Below are 25,050 nucleotides of genomic sequence, written 5' to 3'. Positions count from 1 at the left end.
GCCTCACAAGCTCTGCTCTCTGTGCCCTGCCTTCTGAGGTGAGGCAGGTGGTGACCTGAGACACAGCCTGTTCCATGGTGGCACCTTGCTCGTGGTACGCTGTCCATCTTGAGGCTCCTTTGGTGCCCACCTTATTCTCCATTAGGTGCCAGGCGAAAACATTATCCAAGAGATTATCAAAGGGACTGCATCTTTTGGAGCTGTTTTATGGTCAGTTCCTAGGCTGGAGATTGTTCTCTCCATATCATTTTAGACTGTTCTGTTTGTACTGTGAGCTTTTTGCCTTGGCTTTTTAAAATTTTATTTAATTCACCTTAATTAAACCTCATTCCAATTAACTCTGTCCACGCTCAGTTTAATAAGGGAAGGTGAAGAGTACATGGACAGAACGCATGAAGCACTTTTCAGAGGGCAACAGGAGGAGGAGGAGGGAAAGGTATCTCAGGGTCTGGAGGAGCACCCAATACAAGAGGCGGGCACATGGAAGGAAGTAGCCCACAGGAGCAGGATAACGAGGAGACATTCTGAGCCTCTGATGCTAAGCAATCGGTTCCAGGATCTCCCCATAGATATTGATTCTGGACCACCGGATCAAGAGTCCTAAAACTCCCCAGACTCCTTGAAACTTGAAAGAAATTTCTCAGGCCCCTGCGGATGAAAGGACTCGACCTTCCATTCCTCAAAAGGCGTGCACTGGTAATTGGGGATTCCCTACCGAGAGTGGTAGAGGGCTGACTGGACTTGTTGTCTGGGGAGGCATGCCAGGTGCATGCATCCAGGATGGGACAGAAAGGGTAGGAAGACTCATCAAGCCCACAGATTATTATCCCTTCTTGCTGATCCACGTGGGAACAAATGGTATTGCCCAGCACAGTCCAGAACGCATTAAAAGAGACTATGTGGCTCTGGGGGGAAAGGCTAAGGTCCTGGGAGCACAGGTGGTGTCTTTGTCAGTTCTTCCTGTCATAGGCCGTGGTTTAGGAAGGGAAAGAAGAATGCTACAAATAAATGACTGGCTACGTAGATGATGTCATCAAGAAAGATTTGGATTTTTGGACCCTGGCTTACACTTCCGAGATGAAGCTCTTCTATCGAGAGATGGTTTGCGCCTCACAAGGGTAGGAAAAAATGTGTTTGGTAAGAGCCTTGCAAACCTGATCAGGAGAGCTTTAAGCTAAATCCTATGGGGGAGAGAGACAAAAATTCAAAGCCTATAACTGGAGAAGGGAACACAGAAGACCTGCAGGGAATGGAACATATGCTAGGAAACATGAACTTGCAGGTAAGCACAGAAACAAAAACCTCAGGGCATATAACTCATGGCTTCCAATGTCTCTACACTAATGCACAGAGTATGGGAAACAAGCTGGAGGAACTTGAAGTCCTAATACAGGAAGGGGACTATGACATAATCGGCATTACTGAAACTTGGTGGAATGACACTCACAACTGGAATACTAGGATTGAGGGATACAACTTGTTCAAGAGATAAACAAGTAAGGAAGGGAGGAGGAGTAGCATTATATGTAAAGGACGTATATATTTGTGAGGATATACATGTATCTGAGCATGGAAATTCAGTTGAGAGTCTCTGGGTAAAAATAAAAGGAATAAGAAATAATAGTGGTACTATGGTAGAGGTCTGCTATAGACCACCGAGCCAAGCAGAGGACTTGGATGAGAAACTCCTAGAAAAAATTACAAAGTTCACAAAGGAATGGGATACAGTGGTCATGGGAGATTTCAACTACCGGGATATCTCTTGGAAGTCTAACTCTGCTAAAGAAGAAAGGTCAAATAAATTCCTGACTTGTCTTGCTGACAACTTCATTTCCCAGAAAGTAGAGAGGGGAACAAGGGGTTCTGCTATCTTGGACCTGATTTTCACCAACAAGGAAGAACTGGTGGACAAGGTGAAAGTAGCGGGCACCCTGGGTAGTGGTGGTGACCATGTAACTTTGGAATTTATAGTCGTGGGGAAGAGAAAAGCTGTACGTAGTCAGACATATAGGTTGGACTTCAGGAAAGCAAATTTTAACAAACAATGCATTACGATGAGATAAATCTTAGTAAGCTTGGAAAATTACACTATTATGAGAAAGGGTTTGTTTCCTTTCTGTATCCTCTACAAAAAGTGAAATCTTTCGCTGCATTAGATTTATACTTCGTTTAAAATGGCATTTTTTGTTGCTTCCCAACTCTACCTTACCAATGGCTAAGCTGTTGTGACATTGTGAAATGCTCATAAATATTCCAATGTTCCACACAAACAATATTAATAAAAACTTCCTTAACACCCATATGTCCACTGCAATTTCAGTGTGTTAATCAGCTGAGGGTGGGGAGAACCATTTTAGTTACAGCTATTAAGACATAAGAACACCTATATGCTGATGAAAGCCTTCTGTGACTTGGACACAGCTATCCATTCCTATGGAATAACCATAACTGATATTTTAACTAATACAAATAACCATAACTGATATATTTAACTAACACAGAACCAATCTGCATTCAAAAACCTTGGGAACCATAACAATGTCAACTTCAGTCAACAAAAGAATGAAAACAACACACACACACACGCACAGCCCCACCCACCCCCGAATGAAAATAACACAGAATGAACTCAAAGCAGCTTAACCTCCTCTGCAGAGCCAGCACTGGGCCCCAGTTCTCTCTCACAGAATAACACAGAATGAACACATACACAGAAACCACTGAACGAAATGAAAGCAGAATGAACTCAAATCAGCTTAGCCTCCTCTGGAGAGCTGGCCCCAGCAGCTCTGCTTGCTCTCTCTCTCTCTCTCTCTCTCAAAGAGGAATGAAAAGAAAGCAGAATGAACTCAAAGCAGTTTAACCTTCTCTGCAGAGCCTGCACCAGGCCCCAGCTCTCTCTATCTCTCTCTATCTCACTCACAGAGGAATGAAAAGAAAGCAGAATGAACTCAAAGCAGCTTAACCTCCTCTGCAGAGCCAGCACTGGGCCCCAGTTCTCTCTCTCTCTGTCACTTACAGAGGAATGAAAAGAAAGCAGAATGAACTCAAAGCTGCTTAGCCTCCTCTGCAGAGCCTGTGCCAGGCCCAAGCAGCATCTGCTTGCACTCTCTCTCTCTCTTTCACTCACTCACTCTAGAAAGCAGAATAAACTCAAAGCTGCTTAGCCTCCTCTGCAGAGCCTGCGGGGCCAAAGGAGGAAGGAATCGCATGGTCAGATTCTAGAGCTGCCGGAATGCCGTTCCAGAGCATTCCCCCTCAAAAAAAGCCCTGACTAAAACAAATAAAATGAATTTCAACAGAGATAAATGCAAAGTTCTGCATTTAAGAAGGAAAAGTTAAATGCCTAATTATAGGATCGGGGAGACTTATCTTGGCAGTAACATGTGCAAAAAGGATCTAGGGGTCTTAGTAGAACATACACTGAACATGAGTCAGCAGTGTGACATGTTAGCTAAAAAGGCAAATGTGTTTTTGGGCTGTATCAACAGAAGCATAGTGTCCAGATCACGAGAAGTGATGGTATCGCTCCGCTCTGCTCTGGTTAGACCTCACCTAGAGTATTGTGTTCAGTTTTGGGTACCACAGTTTCAGAAGGATATAGACAAGCTGGAACGTGTCCAGAGGAGGACAACAAAGATGGTGAGGGGTCTGGAGACCAAGTCCTATGAGGAAAGGTTGAAGGAGCTCGGTATGTTTAGCCTGGAGAGGAGACGACTGAGAGGTGATATGATAACCATCTTCAAGTACTTGAAGGGCTGCGATATAGAGGATGGCGTGTAGTTGTTTTCCACTGCCCCAGAAGCTCAGACCAGAACCAATGGCTTGAAATTAAATCAAAAGAGTTTTCAGCTAAACATCAGGAAGAACTTCCTGACAGTTAGAGTGGTCCCCCAGTGGAACAGGCTTCCTCGGGAGGTGGCGGGCTCTCCTTCTTTGGAGGTTTTTAAGCAGAGGCTAGATGGCCATTTGACAGCAGTGCTGATTCTGTGAGTCTGGGCGGGTCATGAGGGGGAGGGCAGAATGGATTACATCAGTGCTTAGTTCTTGTGGCCCTTCTTACATGCTCAGGGCAAGGACAATCATCACCTTGGGATCAGGTAGCAATTTTCCACAGGCCAGTTTGGCTAGGGATCCTGGAGGTGTTTTGCCATTTTCTGGGCATGGAGCAGGGCTCACTGGGGCAGTTGGGGGAGGGGGTAGTTGTGAATTTCCTGCATTGTGCAGAGGGTTGGACTAGATGACCCTAGAGGTCCCTCCCAACCCTATGATTTGTTTTTATTGATTTGCTTTTATTGTCTGGGTCTTCAGTTTATTGTTTTAGGTGTGAACCACCTCAAACAAATCTAGAGAGGAGGCATACATGTTTTCTAAATAAATGAATATGAATCCAGCCAAAAAAATAGGGATTCTTCCATTTATGTCACCCCCTCCACTGGACAATGTTACTTAATTTGGTTTTCATTTACTTTGTACTTAAGGCATCATCTAAAATTAATCTCTAGGTCTGTTAATAGACTCACTACCATGCCCCCCTCCCCAGTCTTCTGCCTTTTAAGGGGATCCCTGTGTTCTGTTTGACGTTACAACTCCTGGTGTTTTATTTTTCCAGCAGGAGGCTGCCATTTGCCCTACTTCTTCCTGGAAAGTTTCACCCGGCCCCACTTTATCTGTTCAGATCTCTTCAAATGCTACACAAAATGCAGGAAAGAGGCCTGAAGGTCAGCAGCTTGACCCTGCTTTTCTCCCCTTCCTCAGCCCTTTTAAATTTTGTTGGCATCTAGCCTGATGAAGAGTTCTGTAGAACCTGAAAGCCTGCATACCACATTCCATTTATTTGGGTTGATCGCAACCAAAATAGCATTGTTGAAAGTTCTGTGGTGTGGTCTGTCCTGCTGTATACCCAAGGCCTTGGGGACAGTCATTCTTTAGGCTGGGGGTATTCTCCAAAGACACAGTGATCGTATGCCAAACTGGTCATTCTCCTAAAGAGCCACTCATTGTCTAATGGCTCATTATCTTTTGAAGAAGCACCAGCTGCTGTGCTCCGGCAATCGCACTTCTAGAAATCCTGGGGAGGGATTTGAATCCTGAGTAATGCCAAGCCAGGCAACTCCCACAAAATCCTTGCAAGGCCTTCTCAGAGCTGGGACTTACCAGGGACCAGAAAATAAGCTCAGAGGAATGGCTTGGGTGGTGTGGTGAGCGTGTGTGTGCAAATCCCTGAAATCGGCCCTTCCTCCAAGGAGCTCAGATAAGTCTCATGAGGTGACTTGGTGGGGCAGGCCAGGCCAGGCCAGGCCAGGGAGGCCAGCCAAGTTGTAGGAAGTAATCTGAGCAGGCGCCTGTGAGCATTATGCAGCAGTTGTGGTCCAAGGGGTGCAGAGCTTCATCCTGGGCAATGCTGCAAAGGATCCTGCTGGTGTGCGATGTCTGAGTTATCACAAGAGCCTTCTTTGGCATCCCTTGTGAAATTGCCAACAGCGGCAAAATGTCCTGGTGCAGAATGCTGCGGCTCGTGTACTCTCAGGAGCTAGACGGAGCAGGCCCGTCACTCCCATTCTGCAGTCACCCCACTGGCTTCCCATCAGCTGCTGGGCTCAACTCAATTCAATTAACTGTTCACCGCCCAGAGCCCCTGGGGATGGGCGGTATATAAATTGAAATATAAATAAAAATAAAGGTCGTGATTATTACATCCAAAGCCCTTCATGGCCTCGGCCCCTCATCTCTGGGAAATCGCCTCGCCCTCTATGTTTTGCCAAGGCAGCTTCGCTCACCTGAACAGGGCTTGCGCAGGCACCACCCTGCAGTCGGGCTAAACCAACCGTTATCCGTGCGTGACTGTCCCTGTGGCAGCCCCCGCCTTGTGGAATGGCCTGTCCGAGGAGGCCAGGAAAGCTGTCTGCAAACTCTGCGAGACTGAATGATCCACGAGGGCTTTCTTGTCAGATGATAGGGCTGTGTCATAAGAAATAGCTCGGATAGAAAACTTGGTAAGGGATGGGGACTATAGGCAAGGCTACTGGGTACTGTCTGCTGATGTAGACATGCTCCTATGGAGCAGCTGGATGTCACCCAAGATGTCATGGTAATTACTTATGCTTTTAATTCAGGAAGGTCCCATCTATGTGTTTGGCTTTCTGCTAGTTTTCAAATTTGCGGCTACCATTCCTTACTGTATCTGTTTTCACTGAATGCCCCAACTGTTGATCATGTTGTGTTTGTGCTCTGTGAATGTTCTAGCTATCGATTACATTGTATTCATTTGCAGTATGTAATCTGCCTCGGATCTCAGTGAGAAAAGCACACCATAAATAAACGAGGACGATTCAGAGGACGGCGCAGAGTTGTTTGCCGCTGCCCCAGAAGGTCGGGCCAGAAGCAACGGGGTGAAATGAATTTCCCGGCGCCTCTTGGCTCGCTTAGCCTTTGATCCCGACGGGCGCGCGTTTCGCAAGGCTGGACGGCGACGCGCCGCCCTCCCGCGCCGGCCTCTTCCCCCGGCCGGGCCCTCCCGCTCGCCTGCGCTCTCCGCTGGAGGCGGGGCTCTCCGGGCGGGCGGGCCCGCGGGCGGGGCGGGGGCCGGGCTGCGCGGCGCCCTTTTGCCGTTGCCGCGGCCGGGAGGAGAGCTTGGCGGCGGGCGCGCAGGCGGTGAGTGGCTCCGGCTCCGGGGCGGCCGTCCGGGGCGCTCCTCCGCGCGTGGCTCCGAGGGGCGCCCCACTTTGCTGCCCGGCGGGGACTCGCGAGGAAGGGCTCGGGCGGGGCGCAGCCGGATCCTGCGGGCGAAGTTTGCAGACCGACGGGAGGGGAGGGGGCGCGCCCGGGGGGGCACGGGGGACGAGGGCGGCGGTCGCCGGGGGGACGGAGGTCCCGGCGGGGGAGTCGGAGGGGAGCCGCCCGGACGCGGGTTGGCTGGGACGGCGCCCCGCAGCGTTGGCCGGGGCTGGCTGGCAGGGCGGCGGCGGCGGCGGCGCTGGGCGTGGACGGGACGGCGCCGCTTCGCCGGTTGCCCTTTGGAAAGGCGCAAACGCGGCGGGCTGGGCTTGGCCCCTCGCCTTGCCCCGGCCCCGGCCCTGAGCCGCGCAGGCGAGGGAGGAGCGCCTCCCGGCCCCGAGGGCGCCCCCGCGGACATCCGGCCGGGGCTGGGGAGCGATTTGGCCGGCTGCCTACGCGAGGCACAGGAAGGGCGGGCGGGCGCGCCGTTGCCTCCGAGGGCGGCTCCCCGGAGGGTCACAGGCTGGGAGCCCCGCCCCGCCCTCCTTGGTCGTTGGCGACAGGCAGACGCGCTTCCCCCAGTACCTCGTGGCTGTTCCAGTTTTATCCTCACAACAGCCCTGCGAGGTAGGTCAAGCGCAGAGCGATCGGCCCAAGGGGATCTGCTGACTGACAGGAGGTTTGAGCCCCGCCCTTCCAGGTCGGCAGTTTAGCCCCTCACGCCCTCCCTCATCCTCGGTCTGCTTTGGGAAACAGGATTCATGTAGATCCGGAGGAGTTAGCCATGTTAGTCTGTAATTGCAGAATAGTAGAGAGTCCCGTAGCGCCTTTAAGACTAACCAACTTTATTGTAGCATCAGCTTTCAAGAAGCACAGCTCTCTTCTTCAGGTGCATACAGCTAATTTCTAATCTTAACAATCCCAGCCGTGTGCTTAGCTCCGCGTGTGGGAACTGCAGATTGCCCAGAATGACAACCGATTTCCAGAGGACGGAGCTCAGTTCCCCTGGAGAAAACGGCTGCTTTGAGTGTTGGTCTCCGTGGCCTCATAGTCTGCTGAAGTCCCTCACTAGGCTCCACCCCCAAATGTCCAGGAATTTCCCTTGCTGGAGTTGGCAACCCTAGCCTTCCTCTGTCCTCTGGCTTTTATTTGCTGCTTTTCTGAAGTGTTTTAATTATCCTGGTTTTCTGCTGGTCCCTGTTTTTTAGGTTTATGTGATAATTATAGTTGTACTACTTTGTTGACTGCTGTCTGGAGAGTCACAGGGGAGAGAGCAGGAGACACAAATTTATTTTGTAAAAACTTGCAATAAGACTTACAAAACACTCATGTAAAGTAGGCTGGTATTTTGTTCCCATATTGCAGCGGAGACTGCTGAGGCCAAGAAAATGAGTTGTTGGCTGAGGCCAGTTTGGGGGTGGAGATTTCAAAATTCAGTATCTCCATGATCATGGGGCAGACCTGGAGGGGTTTAGGGTCTTGTCTCAGCAATCAGATCCCTGCCCCTAGGGAGGCCAGCCTGGCGTTGTCGACCAGGGCCAGGGCTTTTTCGGTCCTGGCCCCAGCCTGGTGGATCGCTCTGTCTTATGAGACCAGGGCCCGGCAAGATTTGTTAGCATTTCCCCAGGCCTGCAAGACGGAGCTGTTCTGCCAGGCGTGTTGTGGTTGATGCTGGGCTGTGCCCCCCCCTCCCTAGTTGGGGGGTTAAACTATCGGCCCTCCCGTCCAATATCACCTTCCATCTCTCACATATTTTCCTGGTAAAAATGCTTTATAGATGGTGGAAGGTGAGCGTCTAAATTACGTGCTGTTATGTTTCCTGTTTTTTATATTTATATAGATGTAGTATTTTTTAAATGATGGTATGCAGTATTTTATGTTTTTTAATGGTAATAATGGTTAATTGTGCAATGTGTTTTTAAGCCTGGTTGTGATCTGCCCTGAGCCCGCTGGTGTGGGGAGGGCGGACTATAAATTGAATAAATTAAATTAAATATCAGAAGGGAAAATCTGTCTAAATGTTGGGTAAGACTGAGGTTTTCTTCCTGCACAAGGTTAATTCCGGAGACAGGAAAAACACGGATGATTGCAGCTCCTCCGTTTTGGCCTCGTTCACACATGCATTGATTCCTCCAGACAGCAGCTGCCTAGAAGGCCCGTTCAGGCGCCTTGATCTTGCAGGCCACCAGTAGACAAACTCCTGCATGGGGAACAGGTGCTCTTGGACAAAGAGGGGGCATGCATTTCCAGAAACGGGAGAAGGGGCATGCAACAAAACAGAGCCCTAATGGCATTTTAATCCCCAGTCTCCCTCCAAGCAGCTCAGGTCAACATGTGTGCTCCCCCCCGATTTTTTCCTCACAGCAACCCTGTGAGGTAGTTTTTGCTGAGAGAGGGCAACTGGCCAAGCAGTACCCACTGATTTTCACAGCTGAGTAGGAATTGGAGGGGCTTATTCCGATGCTTTAACCATTACAACAGAGAGACATGACGGATTTGGAGCACGAATACCTGGGGGGGGGGACAGGAGATGGTTTGGGGGTTCTTTCGTTTTTTTAAATAGCGGAAAAGGCTCCCGTGGGTAGGAAAGAGTGTTTGGTGGAGGCAGCTTCTTTGTCACCAATAATTTTCCTGTTCCGAGGAGGGCCGACTGCCCCTTTGCACCCTTTGCGTGTACAAGTTCATGGCTTTAGACCCTGAAGTTTCCTCAGAGGGCTAAAGGAGAGCCCTGCAGGACGAAAAGTTGCCTGCCTTAATTTAGGTCTGCAGTGAGGCTCACGCTCCTGTCCTTCGATCATGTTACTTGTTAATGAGAGAGGTATGGGCAGTTCACACAGTCAACCATTGGATATGGGTTGTACCATTTCAGACAGCTGGTAGGAGGAGATTGCACATCTGAATACTGTCTGTCCCCCAGTGGGGGCAAAAAAAATCACCCCCTGCACGTAGGCAGGTATCGTGGAGCCCATCCAACCCTAAGGACTAAGGGCATTTTCTTCAGCTTCCACGGCTAAAACCTTGTGCTGCCAGAGGGTCCTGTTGTGGGATGGTCAATCAAAATCGGAATTTGGACCAAGTTTTAGTCCTCTGCTCTGCCACAGACTTCATCTCGTGTCCCTGGCAAGTTCTCCTCCTCGACTCTTGTTCCTTGCCTGTGGGATGGAAGAGTGACTTGCAGAATTGCTGTGAGGAGGGGTAGGGTCAAGGATTGATGTCGGGCTTTGCAGATTTCAATTAATCCGATTTCAATGAACTGAAAATATCTGGGGAGCGTTTTGTGGCTTTCTTGCAGCTGCAGAGGCTCTGCTGGCCTGCTAATTCTGCGTGCCTGAGCAGGTGCTTCGTGTGGAGATTGCTTCACTTATAATGTTGGGTTGTGTAGTTGCACTACAAGATTTGTGGGTTTTGCTGTCGCCTCCTATAAATCTATGGAGCAGCCCTTGAGGCTTGTTAGCAATCCTGCTTGCCCCAAAAAGGGAGTTGTCAGGGTATTTGGACAGTGGGGTGCAAGGAGGCATTCCTTTTCTCATCCCTAAGCTACAGTTTGAATTGCGGCTGCCACTGAAAATGGCATTCTTGTGCTTGCCACTAAAATTGGCGTCTCTGTGTTTTCTGTCTCATAATGTATTCTTGGGGAGGGAAGGCAGCACGGTATAGCCGAGTCTTGTCCGGTCTCAGAAATTAAGCATAGTCGGTGCTTGGATCTCAGAATCCCAGAGTTGGAAGGGGCCATACAGACCTTCTAGTCCAACCCTCTGCCCAATGCAGGATGAGCCTAAAGCATCCCTGACAATATCCAGCCGGTACCTTTCTGCGTGTAACTTAAGCCCGTTGCTTCAGGTCCTGTCCTCTGCTGCCAACTGGAACAGCTCCCTGCCCTCCTCCAAATGACAGCCTTTCAAATATTTAAAGAGAGCAATCCTGTCCCCCCTCAATCTCCTCTTCTCCAAACTAAACATTCCCAAGGCCCTCAGCCTTTCCTCGTAGGGCTCAGTCTCCAGACCCCTGATCATCCTCATCGCTCTCCTCTGCACCCTCTCGATTTTGTCCACATCCTTTTCGAAGTGAGGCCTCCAGAACTGCACACAGTACTTCAGGTGCGGCCTGACCAAGGCAGTATAGAGAGGGACTATGACCCCCCTGTGATTTCGATGCAATGGCCCTTTTGATACAGCCCAAGACTGAGTTTGCCAACCTTTTTTGCCACCGCATCACACTGACTGCTCATATTTAGTTTACAGTCCACTCTTACTCCAAGATCTCTTCCGCATACACTGCTACCCAGAAGTGTATCCCCCATCCTGTATTTGTGCTTCACTTTTTTGTGGCCCAGATGTAATACTGTGCACTTACCTATGTTGAATTGCATCCTGTTCACAACCACCCACTTCCCCAGAGTATTCAGGTCTTGTTGAATTTTAACTCCTGGGTGTTTGCCACTCCTCCCAATTTGGTATCATCAGCAAATTTAATGAGTAGCCCGTTTACCCCTTCATTCAGATCATTGATAAAGATATTGAGAAAAACTCTGCAGAGGAAGGCAATGGCAAACCACCTCTGCTTCTTACTTGCCTTGAAAGCTCCCTGCTGGGGTTGCCGTAAGTCAGTTGTGACTTGACAGCACATATACACACACAATGTGGTCTTCTTGATCTATATGACTGGCCACCACTGGTGAAGGATGAGCAACATTTCATGAAATGGGGGAGGGACAGGATCTAAAAAACCCCATGCTTTTTTGCCCTGTTTGATGACCTTCAGAGCTCCCTGAAGCAGAGTTCAAAAAACCACTTGTGGTAAGAAAGCTGCAGTTAAATGATTCCCTTGGGATTATCTGATGAATAAGGGATGAGTTTCTGTAGAGACATTTGCCTCTGGTTTACCTCCCAGAGTGAGAAAATGAGGATCTGGCTGCTTTCAGGAGGTCCCGAGGGAGACAATTCTTTTGTGCTTGACTCTCCCCTTTCTGGAACAATCCCATGCTGTGTAAAAAAAAAAAAATGGAGTGTCTTTCATGGAATGAACATTTCTGCAACATGGTGGAAGGCTTTACCTATTGGACTAGGAGTGGAGGGACTCAGGTTCAAATCCTTTCTCAGCCACAACGATGCCCAGGTAACCTTGCTTGGTAATGCCATAGTTTTGGATTTCCTGCACTGAGCTGGGGTCTGGAAGGCCTTAAACACCCTTCTTGAGTCTATGGCCTAATTTTATTTAAAAATAAAATAAAACAAACCTCATACACAGTAGAAATAAACATGCAGCATCAATAGTGAGAAATCTACACATAAGCATCCACAAAAGGTTTCCAAATTGCAGTTTTCGTCTATATGCCATACATTCAAATACAGGTAAAGTTGCAAGGTACTCCGCCCATTGAATTATGGGAGATGGGCATTTGTCTCTCCGGTGTTGTAATATAAGTATTTTAGTCACAGTAATGACATATAGGGTCTGTTTTCATTGAACATTGGTTACGTTCCAGTTTACAGATAGGTAGTTTTAAAGTACTTAAACATCCTCAAAAATCAATGGATAGTCTAATACAAAATTAATGTAATAATTTCCTCCCTGAAAGATCAAATAACTAGACATGCACGAAGCACATGCCTGAGAGACTTGTCCTGTGCCCTACAATGCCAGCAATTAGACCCTGGAGCTCACTGTCCAGTATACCCTAAACATAATTATTTGCTGAACATGTCACAGCTTGAAGGCCGTAGAAGTTACAGGCACAGCATTTAAAGCCCATTTCTTTGCAAACCTGGGCAATCTGACTCCTTGTTCGGTTTGTTCCTGGGACTCTGCATATGATATTTAACTGACATCAAACAAGAATAGATTTTTAAAAAGAAAATGGTATTTCCTTGTCTCTATTTCAAGAGCCCACAGAAGACTGTTGTGGGATCGAAACTGGCATGACTGTCAATAGGGTTCCCAAGTCCTTACACCCTCCAGGCAGGGAGGGCAGACCCAGTACCTGCTAGAATCCTCTCCTTGCACAGACACTGTCAGTCTGTGGAAAGCAGGATACTCTGATTTCGTCTCCCACCCCTTGCAGCAAGAAATCCAAGGTCTCTTGAGTCAAAGGTTCTTTATTGAGAGATTATATATTCAGAAAGTACAAGTGTCCATAGGTTATCCAAAGGCCAAAGCAAGCTTCTGGTTGTACATAGATCTCTTATTGAGAATGGCATAGTATGGGCTTGCTACAGTATATCAAACCCTCTAAACCATCCCCCACCCTCGGTGTCTACCCAGCTGGTCCAGAAGGTGGGGAAGTGAATGGAGCTGTCCCAAGGCCGCTGTGGTGAGCCATCTCAGATAAGGCTGTCTCGGGAACCAGGCTGCTCCTGCTAACACACACACAGGAAATATTACTGGAAAAGTACAGCAAGCAAAAACAACATGGAAGGACTGTGGGCAGCAGACCTGACACACACTGCTGGCACCAACACAATGTTGTCCCTTCTGGAAGTGACATTGCCACGCTGGACACGGGAGCACTCCTGCGGCCTGGCGCAACAACGTCCTTTCCGGAAGTGACATCGTCTCCTCTGCCAGGAGCGCATGCGCTGCTCATGTTCTGTGGGTACCAGCTGGTGGCAGGCAGTCTCTAGGCGGCCAGAAACCTCTCCAGCGGTTGGCGGGCAGGCAGGTAAACCGCCAGGAGATTGCCTGCTGCTGCCACTGGTGGGCAGCTCGGATCCCTCACAGTCAGAGGGGCCAGGAATAATGTCCCCCACAAACTGGACTTGAGGGCACAGGGCCTGCTCCAAAGGCTGCTCCTTCTGGGCAGGTGAGACGGGGGCACAGGCTGCCCCAAAATTCTCCAGAAATTTCTCAAGCCAGAGTTGGCATCCTTAATCAGGACTGTACCATTCTGTAGTTTGTATAAGCCGGGCCTTTGTTTAGTTTAGGGTTGCCAGCCTCCAGGTAGTGGCTGGAGATCTCCCGGAATTACAACTGGTCTCCAGGCCACAGAGATCAGTTTACCTGGAGAAGATGGCTACTTTGGGGGTGAACTCTATGGAATTATGCCATGCCAAGGTCCTTTCCCTCCCCAAACCCCTCTTTCTCCAGATTTCTCCAGGTTTCACCCCCCAGATCTCCAGGAATTTCCTAACTTGGAGCTGGCAAACCTAGTTTAGTTACATAAGGTTTTTTCCCTCATAGAGATAGTTTCAGGCGAGTAGCCATGTTGGTCGGTAGTAAAAGAGCACGCTTCACCTCCAGTAGCGCTTTAAAGACCAACCAGTTTTCCAGGGGTTGAGTTTTCAAGAGTCGGAGCTCCCTTTGCCAGGTACGAGGAGTGGGAAGAGGGATCGAAGGAGGGATGTGAGCTCACTGGGGTACAGTGCCATAAAGTTCACCTTCCGAAGGAATGGTTTTTTTCCAGGGAAACTGATCTTTGTTCTCCGGAGATTAGTTGTTATTCCAGGAGCTTTTCAGGTTGGCGACCCTCATCCTGGTATGGTAGAAAGTGTCTCACTTCAGAATGCAAAGGGAGGCCTATGGTTCTGAATGCTGCCCCAGATTTTCAAAAGATGGCCCTGCAAGAAGAAAAATAGCACACCAGGGAGCAGGCTGAATGAAAATTCCTCCCCTCCTTGAGGAGCTAGTTTTCTACTAGCTGATGTGTGTTTTTTAACATGGGGAAGAATTCAAAAATGGGACATCCCTTCTGCAGTCAGAAGCTGTACCATTCTGCCACGTTAGGGCTCTACCATTTCATTCCCACCAAATTGTGTATGTGTGTGTGTGTGTAGATCTTTTACCTGAAAGAAGTAAGTGGGCCAACTTTTCCTGGATGGGTGGGTCCATTACTTGTGGGTTTAAAAGCAGCTTGCCATGCAAAAAATAATCAACTGGAGTTTTTCTTGGCAGGCGAAGCTTTTCTTGAGGAGGGAAGTCATTTTTCAGTTGAAGCATTCTTTGGCAGCAGAAACTGAATTTGCAAGTATAAAGGGCTTCAACTAGCTTTGCCATTTTTGGTCGTCTTTTAACCCCCCACGTGACTGTTCCTTCAGTGTGGCAAGAGGTTTCTGTGCAGTGTAGCCGGCCCCCTGCGCCCTTCTTTTCCTGTGGGGGCAGAGAGAAATCCATGCTTTTATTTCTGGCCTCGGGGACTGGGCTGAAGGGAACAAAGGCTTTCCTTTCCACCTAAGTGTTGGCTGTGTTGAGTTTCACGTTAGCAGGGCAGAGGGCAAGGGAATTGGAGAAGCCGGGGCCAATTGTGTGAGTCAGTGCAGTGTTCACGGTGTTTGCCAAAGCGACCTTGGTGTGCAAACAGCTCCGTGGGCTGTAGCAGTTAAGGAGGTAGAAAAGTCAATGTTTGTCCCCTGGCATGTGTCTCTTCAGGCTCAGACACACTGATCAGATGGCTGTAAACAAACACAATGAGCTGTGGCTTGTTTTGTGCACTGGGGCTGCTTTTGGTTTGCATGAGCCATAAGAGGAGGATGCCAACCACCTGTTGAGAGACAGGTCTTTTCTCACAGTGGGTATCTGTAGCTTTGAGAAATGCTGGTTTGGACTTTGAAACCCTCCAGAAGTTTGAGTGTTCACGGACAGATTTCTCTTACGATGCATGCAGGGGAAGAGGTCTGCATACTTTTCAGTGTGGGCATCTCCACAGCGTTGTGCTCTGTCATCATGCACTCGTCTTTTGAAAGGCAAAGAGCTTTTCTTCAGTGGGAAAATCTGCATCAGTAGCCTGTATGCGCCAATGCAAATTAAACAATCTGCATAATTTTTTGTCTTAATTTATGGTGTTTTGTTTGGCAGCTATATTTCAAGAAGGTTCACACACACCTGAACTCAGTCCAGGCCTTTGGAACTGAAGGGCTGTTTCAATGGAAGGGGTGGCCTCATTCAGGAATCTGTTTGAATATCATACTACTATGATTTTTTTAAACTACTAGCGACTTTTTAAAAAAACGAACAGTGACCTTTTTCTTAACACGAAGTGGGAGAATTCCTAATGTCAAAGAGAAACGCATCTTCGTCTTCTGGGAGGGGACATGGTGAGAGAAATGCACATTCTTCCTTAAGGGGTGTTGGTTCTCTCTCTGTTGATTTTTCAGCCCTTAACATCATGATTCACTAAATTGGGGGGGGGGAGAAGGGACGGGGTGATTCAACTGTCTTTATTGTAAAAAGTTTGCTTTTACTAATGCAAGGAGGAGGGAAATTGCTGCACTTGACAGGTGACACTTCATTACTTGCCAAAATGTCCTACAGAAAGCCCCTGCATAATTCATCAACTGCTCCGTGTGGGAGTTTGATGGGAGGGTTTTTTTAATGTCTTAACCTCAAATCTCCTAAAATCAGATTGTGTTCTGGGGCGGGGGTGGGGGGTTGCATATTCCATGACAAATCAGCACAGAATTGCTAATCGGTCTGTCACTGGTTGACAGTTTCTGGTTCTTACATGTGAGAGGTGCTGAACTGCTGGCAATGGGTGTCAAAAACTAGCAGGAATCAACCAATTCAATCTACAAATCAAACAAAGCTGATCTTGACAAATTGTAGGAGCTCGTTTTAACTAGGGGGGCACATTTTGATAGGCTGTGCTGACTGGCAACAAAGGGTCTCTAATGAAAGTAATTAAATTCCTTGAGCACTGAGTTTGAATTTTTGTGGATTTGGAAGATCTAACGGTGACAATGGATTTCATTCTACGTTAATGAGCATAGAAAAATGGACCTAGTTTCCCAGAGAAGCATAATTTTATCACTAGTTCACACTTTCCCTTGTCAATTGTTTTATTGTGATGCTTGAAGTGTGGCAGAGGGAAGTGGGCATTGTTTAGCCTGGAGAAGAGGTGGCAAACCCACCTGGTTCAAACCCCGGAAGGGCTGCCCCATGGAAGAGGGCCAAGGCTTGCTTGTCAGTGTCTCCAGGGGCAGGGCTAGATGTCCAAGGCTCATGTTCTAGGAGGGGGGGAGTTTAATTGAACATTGGGAGAAACTACCAATCAGCAAGAGCAGTTTGACCATGAACTAATTTCTGAGGAAGGCGGGGGGACTTCTGGACTGGGGACTGTCAGGCAGAGGTTGAAGAACTGCTGAGGATGTTCTAGCCCCGGATAGCCTTGAGGAGGGGCTGGACAACGTGGCCTCTGTAGAACCCCTTCCAGTGTAAAGATTCCAAATTTGTTAAAACACATTGGCCGTCTCTCCTTAGGTTTTCCTTGGGACCGGGAATGTCTTCCGAGCCAGCTTCCCCTTTGGAGCGATCTCCATCACCAAGTGCTCTTAGACTCCCCGAAGGCCGACGGGTGAGGGACCGTTCTCCTTCTCCAATGCGAGGCTATCTCATCCCCAGTCCGCTTCCAACCCGGAGGACTAGGACATATTCCGCGTGAGTATAGAAGGGCTGGTGGCGGCGGCGGCATGTGTCACTCCCCCCCCCCCCCACTTCAAAATTCCGTTTATGTCTTGCAACATCATCTGCCTCGGAGCACACTTTTACAACCTGCTGTAGCCTGATAGTGTGCCACGAGGGAAAGTGGTTGTGGTCCTTGGCCTTGGCGTAGTGAATGTTGACGTGCATGGCTACAAACCTCTCTGCCCGCTGCATGACCTCTTCCATCTATGGTGTCTTGCCATTGTAGGAGAAGCTGCTGCCTGTGCTGACCCTCCGACAGTCAGGCATAGGACAAATTCTCTAGGGTGGGGCCAGCACTTCTCACCGTGACCCCAGTCTCCTCTCCTCCCCTCCTTCTTCCAACACTGGGCATCCATTATCTTGACCCACAAGCTGATGCTGAACTTGTTGAGTGATTTAACTGAGAATCATCTTGAGTGTGTGTATGTTACTGGAAGGCAGGTAGCTCTGTTTGTGGGATACAGCACTGTGAGAGGAGGATCATCAGTGATTGACCACCAGACCAGCTATCGAGAGGGTACAGAGGAGAGCGACAAGGATGATCAGGGGTCTGGAGACTGAGCCCTACAAGGAGAGGCTGAGGGCCTTGGGAATGTTTAGTTTGGAGAAGAGGAGATTGAGGGGAAGGGACGAGGTTGCTCTCTTTAAATATTTGAAAGGCTGTCATTTGGAGGAGGGCAAGGAGCTGTCCCAGTTGGCAGCACAGGATAGAACTTGAAGCAACGGGCTTAAGTTACACGCAGAAAGGTACCATCTGGATATTAGGAAAAACTTTTTCACGGTCAGAGTAGTTCAAAGGTGGAATCAGCTGCCTAGGGAGGTGGTGAGCTCCCTTTCACTGGCAGTTTTCGAGAAGAGGCTGGAGGAATCTTTGTCAGGGATGCTTTAGGCTCATCCTGCATTGGGCAGGGGGTTGGACTAGAAGGCCTGTATGGCCCCTTCCAACTCTGGGATTCTGTGAATTCTGTGAACAGCATCCAGGCAAGAAAGTCAAAAGTTCGTTGGGTGGGAGAGAGGATGGTGGGTGGGTGGGCAGGAAGATGAGAAGACATGGAAGAGAACCAGTGATTGCCTGCAGCGTGGCCTGCAGTAAGGTGTGCCTCCCTTTACTCCACACTGGGCTGGCTCCCTCATGGCATCCGAAGCTCTTTGGACCACAGCAAGATTTGGGTCTGGTAGCATCTTAAAGACTAACTAGATTTCCAGGGTATGAACTTTCAAAAGTCAAAGCTGCCTTCATCAGAAACAAGGAGTGGAAAAAGGAAGGAGTCTTTATAATCCAGGCAGAGGGTGGGAGGGGTATTGAAAATTAGAATGTCAGGATGCTGGCTATGAGATACGTCATAATTAGCTTGATAGAGCAAGGGTCCAAAGTGCAGCATTTGTAGTGTGAGAAAAATCCAATATCCCAGTTCAGCTTGGGCGGGGAGGGTGGTGTCCATTGTTCTGAATTCAAATAAACTCAGTGTCAGCAATTGCATGTTGTAATTTCCCTTAAAGGTTTCTCGGCTTGAGAACTGCTAGTCTTAGGTCAGCGATGGAATGTCCTGGCAGATCGAAACATTCTCCGACTGGTTTTTGAATGTTGTGATCTTTGATACCAGATTTATGTCCATTCACCCTTTCACAAAAGTCTGACTTGTTTGGCCAATGCAGAGAGTTGAAGGGCATTGCGGACACTTGATGGCATCTATAATGCTGGAAGATGAGCAAGCGAATGAGCCCGAGACGCGATCGCCGGTGCTGTCAGGCCCAGTGATTGTGGAGTGAATATGGAGGCCGAGCTGGCATCTTGGTTCCTTGCAGGCCTCGATCTCAGAGCTGGTGTATAGATTTGTTTGGCAATCTGTAATTTTTGAGCAGAAGGTGGTTTTCATGCTTCCATCAGGTCCGTGCAATGGTGTCTAGAAAATGCAGTTCTTGTATGGAGTGATTCATGGTCAGGTTGATGGTGGGGTGGAAGTTGCTGAAAACCTGATGAAATTTCTCCTGTGTTTCTTTCCCTTGTATCTACATGATAAAAATGTCATGGGTGAATCTCAGGTACAGGAGAGGTGTTCGTGGGTGGCAGTTGAGGAAGCGCTGCTCTTAAGTCAGCCATAAAAATGCTGGCAGATTGTGGTGCCCATGGGTGTGCCATTGATCTGAGGAAATATATCATCGCAAAATCTGAAGTAGTGGTAGGTGAGGACAAACTGGCAGAGCGTGGTAGCGTGGTTAGCTGTGGTGTTGTCCGAGATGGTGTGCCCAGTGGCTCGGAGACCATCTGTCTTTGTGTGTGACATTGGTGAATAGAGATTTAACATCCATGGTGGCCAGGGCTTTTTTTCTGGGAAAAGAGGTGGGGGAATGCAGTGGGTTGCCCTTGGAGAAAATGGTCACATGGCTGGTGGCCCCGCCCCCTGATCTCCAGACAGAGGGGAGTTGAGATTGCCCTCCGCGCTGCTCAGCGGTGCATAGGGCAATCTCAACTCCCCTCTGTCTGGAGATCAGGGGGCGGGGCCACCAGCCATGTGACCATTTTCAAGAGGTTCCGGAACTCCGTTCCACCGCGTTTCAGCTGAAAAAAAGCCCTGATGGTGGCTAAAATAGTGTTATCTGGAAGATTGTCAATAGATTGTATTTTTCTGTGGTGTTGTGCACATAACTGAGGATATCGACAGCAGAGGCCTGAGAATGGAGTCCATGTATCCAGACACCTCCACGCTGATGGTGCCTGTGCCCAACACAGTAGGACTGCCTGGGTTGCCAGGCTCGAGTATTTGGGGTAGAAGACAGAAAGTGCCCGGCCGAAGTTCCTGTGGTGTGTCTGTCCATATAGATTTGTTCTTGCAGGGCTGAGGGCAATGTCTTTATAATCCTATTTAGTTCTTTTCAGTATTCCTGAGTGGAGTCTGAGGAGAGTTGTTTATAGAGAGTGATTTTCTTTGGGCCTCCTGAACGTAGTCTGGTTTCTCCATGATGACAACTGCTCCCCCTTTGTCAGCTTCTTTAATTAAGATGTTGGGACTGTTTCTTTTTATTGCACTTCTTTCAGGCTGGGTGAGGTTGTATTGTGAGAGATTGTTTCTTGAACACGGTCAGTTTGGCCTTGGCTGTGAAAACATTCTGTATAGAGATCTAGAGTAGTATTGCAACCATCAGGTGGGGTCCACAGAGTCTTTTTTTCTGTAGTGTTGGATGGGAAGGAGAGATAGAAGTTGTTCAGCAGAAGATCGCACATCATTGCCTTGTGAAGATGCTCTCTGTGATCTGAGGCGTTATGAAAATACTCCTTGAAATGCAGACGGCGTATCTAACCAAGGGAACCTTCACTCTCAAAAGCTCATACCCTGGGAATCTTGTTGGTCTTTAAGATGCAAATGGACCCAAATCTACTGCAGACCAACGTGGCTACCCACCTGAAACTGTCTTCTCTGGAAGACCAGTATATCAGGGTGAGGAAGGCAGGACTGGTCTGAGATGAGCAAGACCAGAACATCTCTTGAAGCTGCATGGAAGAGAACATCTCAGTCTCTTTCTGCAGTGTGATTTTCCCTTTCTTGACTGTGTATCACAACTTGGGTGGCACGCAGCATCCGGCTGTGTGCCAAATCCCCTTTTTGGACATCCTGAACTTTCTTTCCTTCCTTTTAGGACGGCGAGAGCTTCTGAAGGGCCCTCCTTCAAGGGCACGTGCAAATGCTTCTGCCGCTCCAAGGGCCATGGCTTCATCACCCCTGCGGACAGCGGCCCAGACATTTTTGTGCACATTTCTGAGTGAGTCTTCTTCATGGGAGAGAATCAAGTTCAGATCCTGAACAGATGGGGCTGAATGCAAAATACCAGGGGAGGTGTGGACTTTAGTGGCCAATGTTATTTCCATTTGAAAAATCCCAGTCCCTGGCATACATTCTGCCTTCTTGGGACGAAATAGTGCTCTCAGCTGTGTTTCCAAAGCACGCTTATGAAATTCAATAGAATAGAATAGAAACAGGCACCTGTTTTGGTGTCATAAAAATGCAACATTGTGTAAAAAGGTGTTAAAATACCCTAATCCCCCCCACCCCAAATGCCAGCAATGGAAATGAATGGAGAGGCTCACTTTGGAAAACGCGTATTCATGCATCCCTACAAAATATACAAATTGATAAACTCCTTCATTGGCAGGGATCACTTTTCTTTGGTGGGCTTCACTTCCCCCGCCACCCGACCGCCCGATACCCTGTTTATCTATAGGGCGTCCTGTGTGTGTTTCAATGGGGAAGCGTTCAAAGTCGCCCCCCCCCCCCCAGTGCAACTTGAAGTAGGTACAGTCCAGGAGGACAAACGATTAGCACTGGAGTATGCTTCAGGCCCAGGGCCTGCTCCGTCTGGTGAGGAACTGTGGAGTCCACAGGCTCTGCGAAGGACACAGCTGTCAGATTGCCGAGAACCTCAGCTTTGTTTTTTGAAATAAATCATTTTTCTAGTTTGCGGGGGAGATGACAGCAACACTTCCAGAGTCTAGGCCACCCATTCGTTAACCGTGAGGCAGGGGATTAACTAGCCCCCAGCCCATTTTTTTGCCCTGAGTTGAGGTGGGAGAACAAGTGGCTGCCTCTTAATGACTCTCTAGAAACTTCTTATCATACATACCAAGGGAGGCAGCCTAGATTGTCACCTGGAAGAAACATCACATCCTCCCCAGATGCTGCCCCCCCAAATCTCCTGGCATTTGCCAAGGCAGTGTTGTGATTCAACTGGGACCCAGTTTGGTGTAGTGGTTAAGAGTGCGGGACTCTAATCTGGAGAGCCGGGTTTGATTCCCCACTTCTCCACTCGAAGCCAGCTGGGGGACCTTGGGCGAGTCACAGTTCTTGAGCTCTCTCAGCCCCACCCACCTCACAGGGTGTTTTGTTGTGGGGATAATAATGGCATACTTTGTAAACCGCTTTGAGTGGGCATTAAGTTGTCCTGAAGGGCGGTATATAAATTGAATGTTATTATTATTATCATTATCATTATTATTATTATTAAAATGGAAACCCAGCCTTCCACTTTGAAATGCATGTATGCCTCGAACAATAGTGCTTGGTAGCTGATGATCCTAACAGTTTGCAGCCTTAATATAGTGTTTCAGAATCTGTCGTGCAGCCCACATTTGTCCTTCATTCACTGTAGAAATCTTGGGTTTCTCCCTTCTCCCCCGCAGCATTGAAGGGGAATATGTCCCAGTGTCGGGTGACGAGGTCACGTACAAGGTGTGCCCTATCCCACCCAAGAAGGAGAAGCTGCAAGCTGTCGAGGTGGTCATCACTCACCTGGCTCCTGGAACGAAGCATGAGACTTGGTCGGGGCGTGTGATCAGCTCCTAGAGGGTGTCTCCATCAGCTTGATGAAGGTGCTGGTCAACGACAGAGATTGACTTGAGTCTGACCCATGAGATTTCTGTATATTGAGTGAGGTGGAACTTTGTAACAGGGGTCAATGGAGTCCAGATAAATCTTTTTGTTTTTATTTTTACATTAGAACAATGGTATTAGAAAGACGTGACACTAAGATGGCTGTAAGGGTGGAAGAAATGTGTCTTGTCTACCAATAGATGCTGGTGGCCTCTATTTTCACCTAGATAATGGGGCAGAGAAGAAAATGTCTTTAAGCAGTCAACCCATCAGTGTTTTCTGTTTAACGACTCTGCCAGAGAGTGGCTATTAACTGGGTGTGTCATTCCGTGGATAATTTGTTGAGTTTGCCCCCTGCAAGCATAAGCTGCGATAAGAGTTTGTAGAATTTTCCAGTGGCTTGTTAGTCCCAGTAGCGATCTGGCAGAAGGAAGACAGGATTCTTGCTCCAAAGGCTTGTTTGCCAGAAACGGTTTTGCAAAAAAAAAATTCTTGGTGGTTTGTGTGTTCCTGGGCCCTAGCAGCACTTGTGATGCCGAGGAATTTCCTGAGTGGTGCGAACGTTTCACTGCTCTGTTTTGTGCCTGAAACTTTTTGCAAAAGCTCAAACTGCCTACCTTGACTTATCGTATGTAAACATTTTGTAAAAGAGCTTAATGCCTAACATGGTTGGTTGGTTGATGTGAGCTGATGAAATAGCGTTCGGATTGCTTTCTAAAAAGCAGATTTGAGGTCTGTATATAACACAACCATGATTGTCTTCCCCAGTTGGATGGGGCTTTGCATCTTTACTTTCAGCGGACAGAATATACCACCACAGCTAGCATTTCTGTGTGTGTGCTTGCTTCACTTAAATTCCTGCTTCCGAGAACCTTGGTAGAGAAACCCAGTTTACTTTCAATTCAGTGCTGATTTTTGTTGACTTCTTTGGTCCAATAGATACTTTTTAAAGAGTATTTATTCCTGTCTGCCTAAGTTGGACACTTGTGGGGGTGGGCGGGGGGGGGGGGGAGCTAGAAGTTTGGAATCGGTCTCCTCTCTTGGAATTATGTGGAAGTGCCCCTAAACTGTCTTATGTGGATTTTCATATAAAAACGGAGCTTGCCATTTCACATCCTGCTTAGTAAATTGCAATGATGTGATACTGCAAATCGAGCCTCACCGGTTCACTGTGTTTGTGTTCTTTTGAGTCAAGCGCCCTGTACTTTTGAATGGATATGTTTGCAGTGTCTATGACCAGGATTTCAGACAGCTTTGAGTATCTGCAGTGGATGGGCAAGGAATGAGGGTGGCAACACACACTGCATTTTTCCAGACATTTGGCATTTTCACTCATTACACCTGTGGGGTGCCTTCTTGCCTTCCAATCAAAAGGAGCAAACCCGAAACGCAAGGAGGCTCTTCCACCAGAAACCAAACAAAAAGGGGCAAAGCAAACTGCAAGCGGAAGAAAGAAGTATACAAATCAGTCAAAATACCAAAGTCAATGCTGTAATATGTTCAATGAAAATCAATACTACAATATATCCAATAAAACATTAAAGTGCAAGCAAGAAATATTCAGGCAAATGTGAATTAAGCAAACAACCATGCGCAGGCAAGCTGCTCAAAAACACTGAAGTCCAACAGGTAAAGTCCACTGATTTGTATACTTTCTTCTTCCACTTGCAGTTTGCTTTGCCCCTCGTTCAAATCAAAAGGAGCACCTGCAGCAGTTGCCCCAGGAAAGGGCTCGTGTGCTGCTCTGAAACCTTCTTATGCTTGTTCACACAGGTAGCAGCAGCTGGTGGTAGGAGGTGCTGTGCCACTTTGGACTGGAGCTAGAGGATTCCAGCTGACAGAAGCAGAAGGTGGGAGGGGGGCCCTAACCCTCCCCCTTTCCTTGGTGTGCTAGTTTTCTTTGTTCAGAGAGAAATCCCAAAATGCTCTTCCTCTACCTGCAGCCTAGCCTTGACCCACTCATTCTCCGGGACAGGTGAACCCAGGCCTTACTCTGATCAGTAAACCTTTGTGGATGTCTGGGTGACATCAGCCCCCAGTGTGACTCCTGAAGGAAGTGTGCCTCGGCTAGTGATGCTTTGGAGATAACACTGGAGCAGAAAGCCTCTAATGCAAGCTCTCCCGAACAAGAATTGTTTACCCAGAGATTGTTCTCTTCTTGCCTGTTTGTTTCTGCCATAACAGGTGATAAAACGCTGTAGCCCAGGCCAGCTGGGGCTAAGAAAGGAAATTAAATTCTATCCCAGGCCATGGTTACCGCCACAAACACCAAGAGGAGGTCACACATTATCTCTGCAGCTTTTTTCAAATTTTCTTCCCTTGGCTGCTCTGAAATGGCAAATGGTTTTTCTGGAATGGTTTAGATAAATGGTTTTACTCGCGTGGGAGCTGCACTGTCCGGGGCTTTAAGCAGCTGTATTGCTGACACGCAGATCCTTCCTGTTAATCGTTTACCTGAAATCCGGGGGATTGTCCAAACCTCAGTTCAGCTTCACAGGAGGATCTCCTACAGGTCCTAAATAAGGGGCGAGGGAGGCTGCCAGGAGGCCCCGGGGCACACTGTTTGGGGGGCTCGTGC

The 25,050-nt window shown here is 48.3% G+C and overlaps 1 protein-coding gene across 1 annotated transcript; it reads left to right on the top strand.

Annotated features, from left to right (window-relative positions):
- Window positions 1–6,552: 6,552 nt before the first annotated feature.
- Window positions 6,553–23,428, top strand: CARHSP1 (calcium regulated heat stable protein 1). The gene is made up of 4 exons (XM_054995435.1): window positions 6,553–6,654; window positions 16,906–17,082; window positions 20,746–20,868; window positions 22,283–23,428. Exons 2-4 carry the CDS (start codon window positions 16,925–16,927, stop codon window positions 22,443–22,445), a joined length of 444 nt encoding a protein of 147 aa, XP_054851410.1. The 5' UTR covers window positions 6,553–6,654; window positions 16,906–16,924; the 3' UTR covers window positions 22,446–23,428.
- The last annotated feature ends 1,622 nt before the right edge of the window (window positions 23,429–25,050 follow it).

This window comes from Eublepharis macularius, chromosome 12 (assembly GCF_028583425.1).
Source record: "Eublepharis macularius isolate TG4126 chromosome 12, MPM_Emac_v1.0, whole genome shotgun sequence".
NCBI classification, from domain to species: domain Eukaryota; kingdom Metazoa; phylum Chordata; class Lepidosauria; order Squamata; family Eublepharidae; genus Eublepharis; species Eublepharis macularius.
This window is presented reverse-complemented; position numbering and strand designations above follow the sequence as displayed.

Coding starts and splice junctions, on each gene's coding strand:
- CARHSP1 (XM_054995435.1), top strand. CDS start 16,925: ATGTCTTCCGAGCCAGCTTCCCCTTTGGAGCGATCTCCATCACCAAGT. Junction 17,083..20,745: donor AGGACTAGGACATATTCCGC/GTGAGTATAGAA, acceptor CCTTCCTTTTAG/GACGGCGAGAGCTTCTGAAG. Junction 20,869..22,282: donor ATTTTTGTGCACATTTCTGA/GTGAGTCTTCTT, acceptor TCTCCCCCGCAG/CATTGAAGGGGAATATGTCC.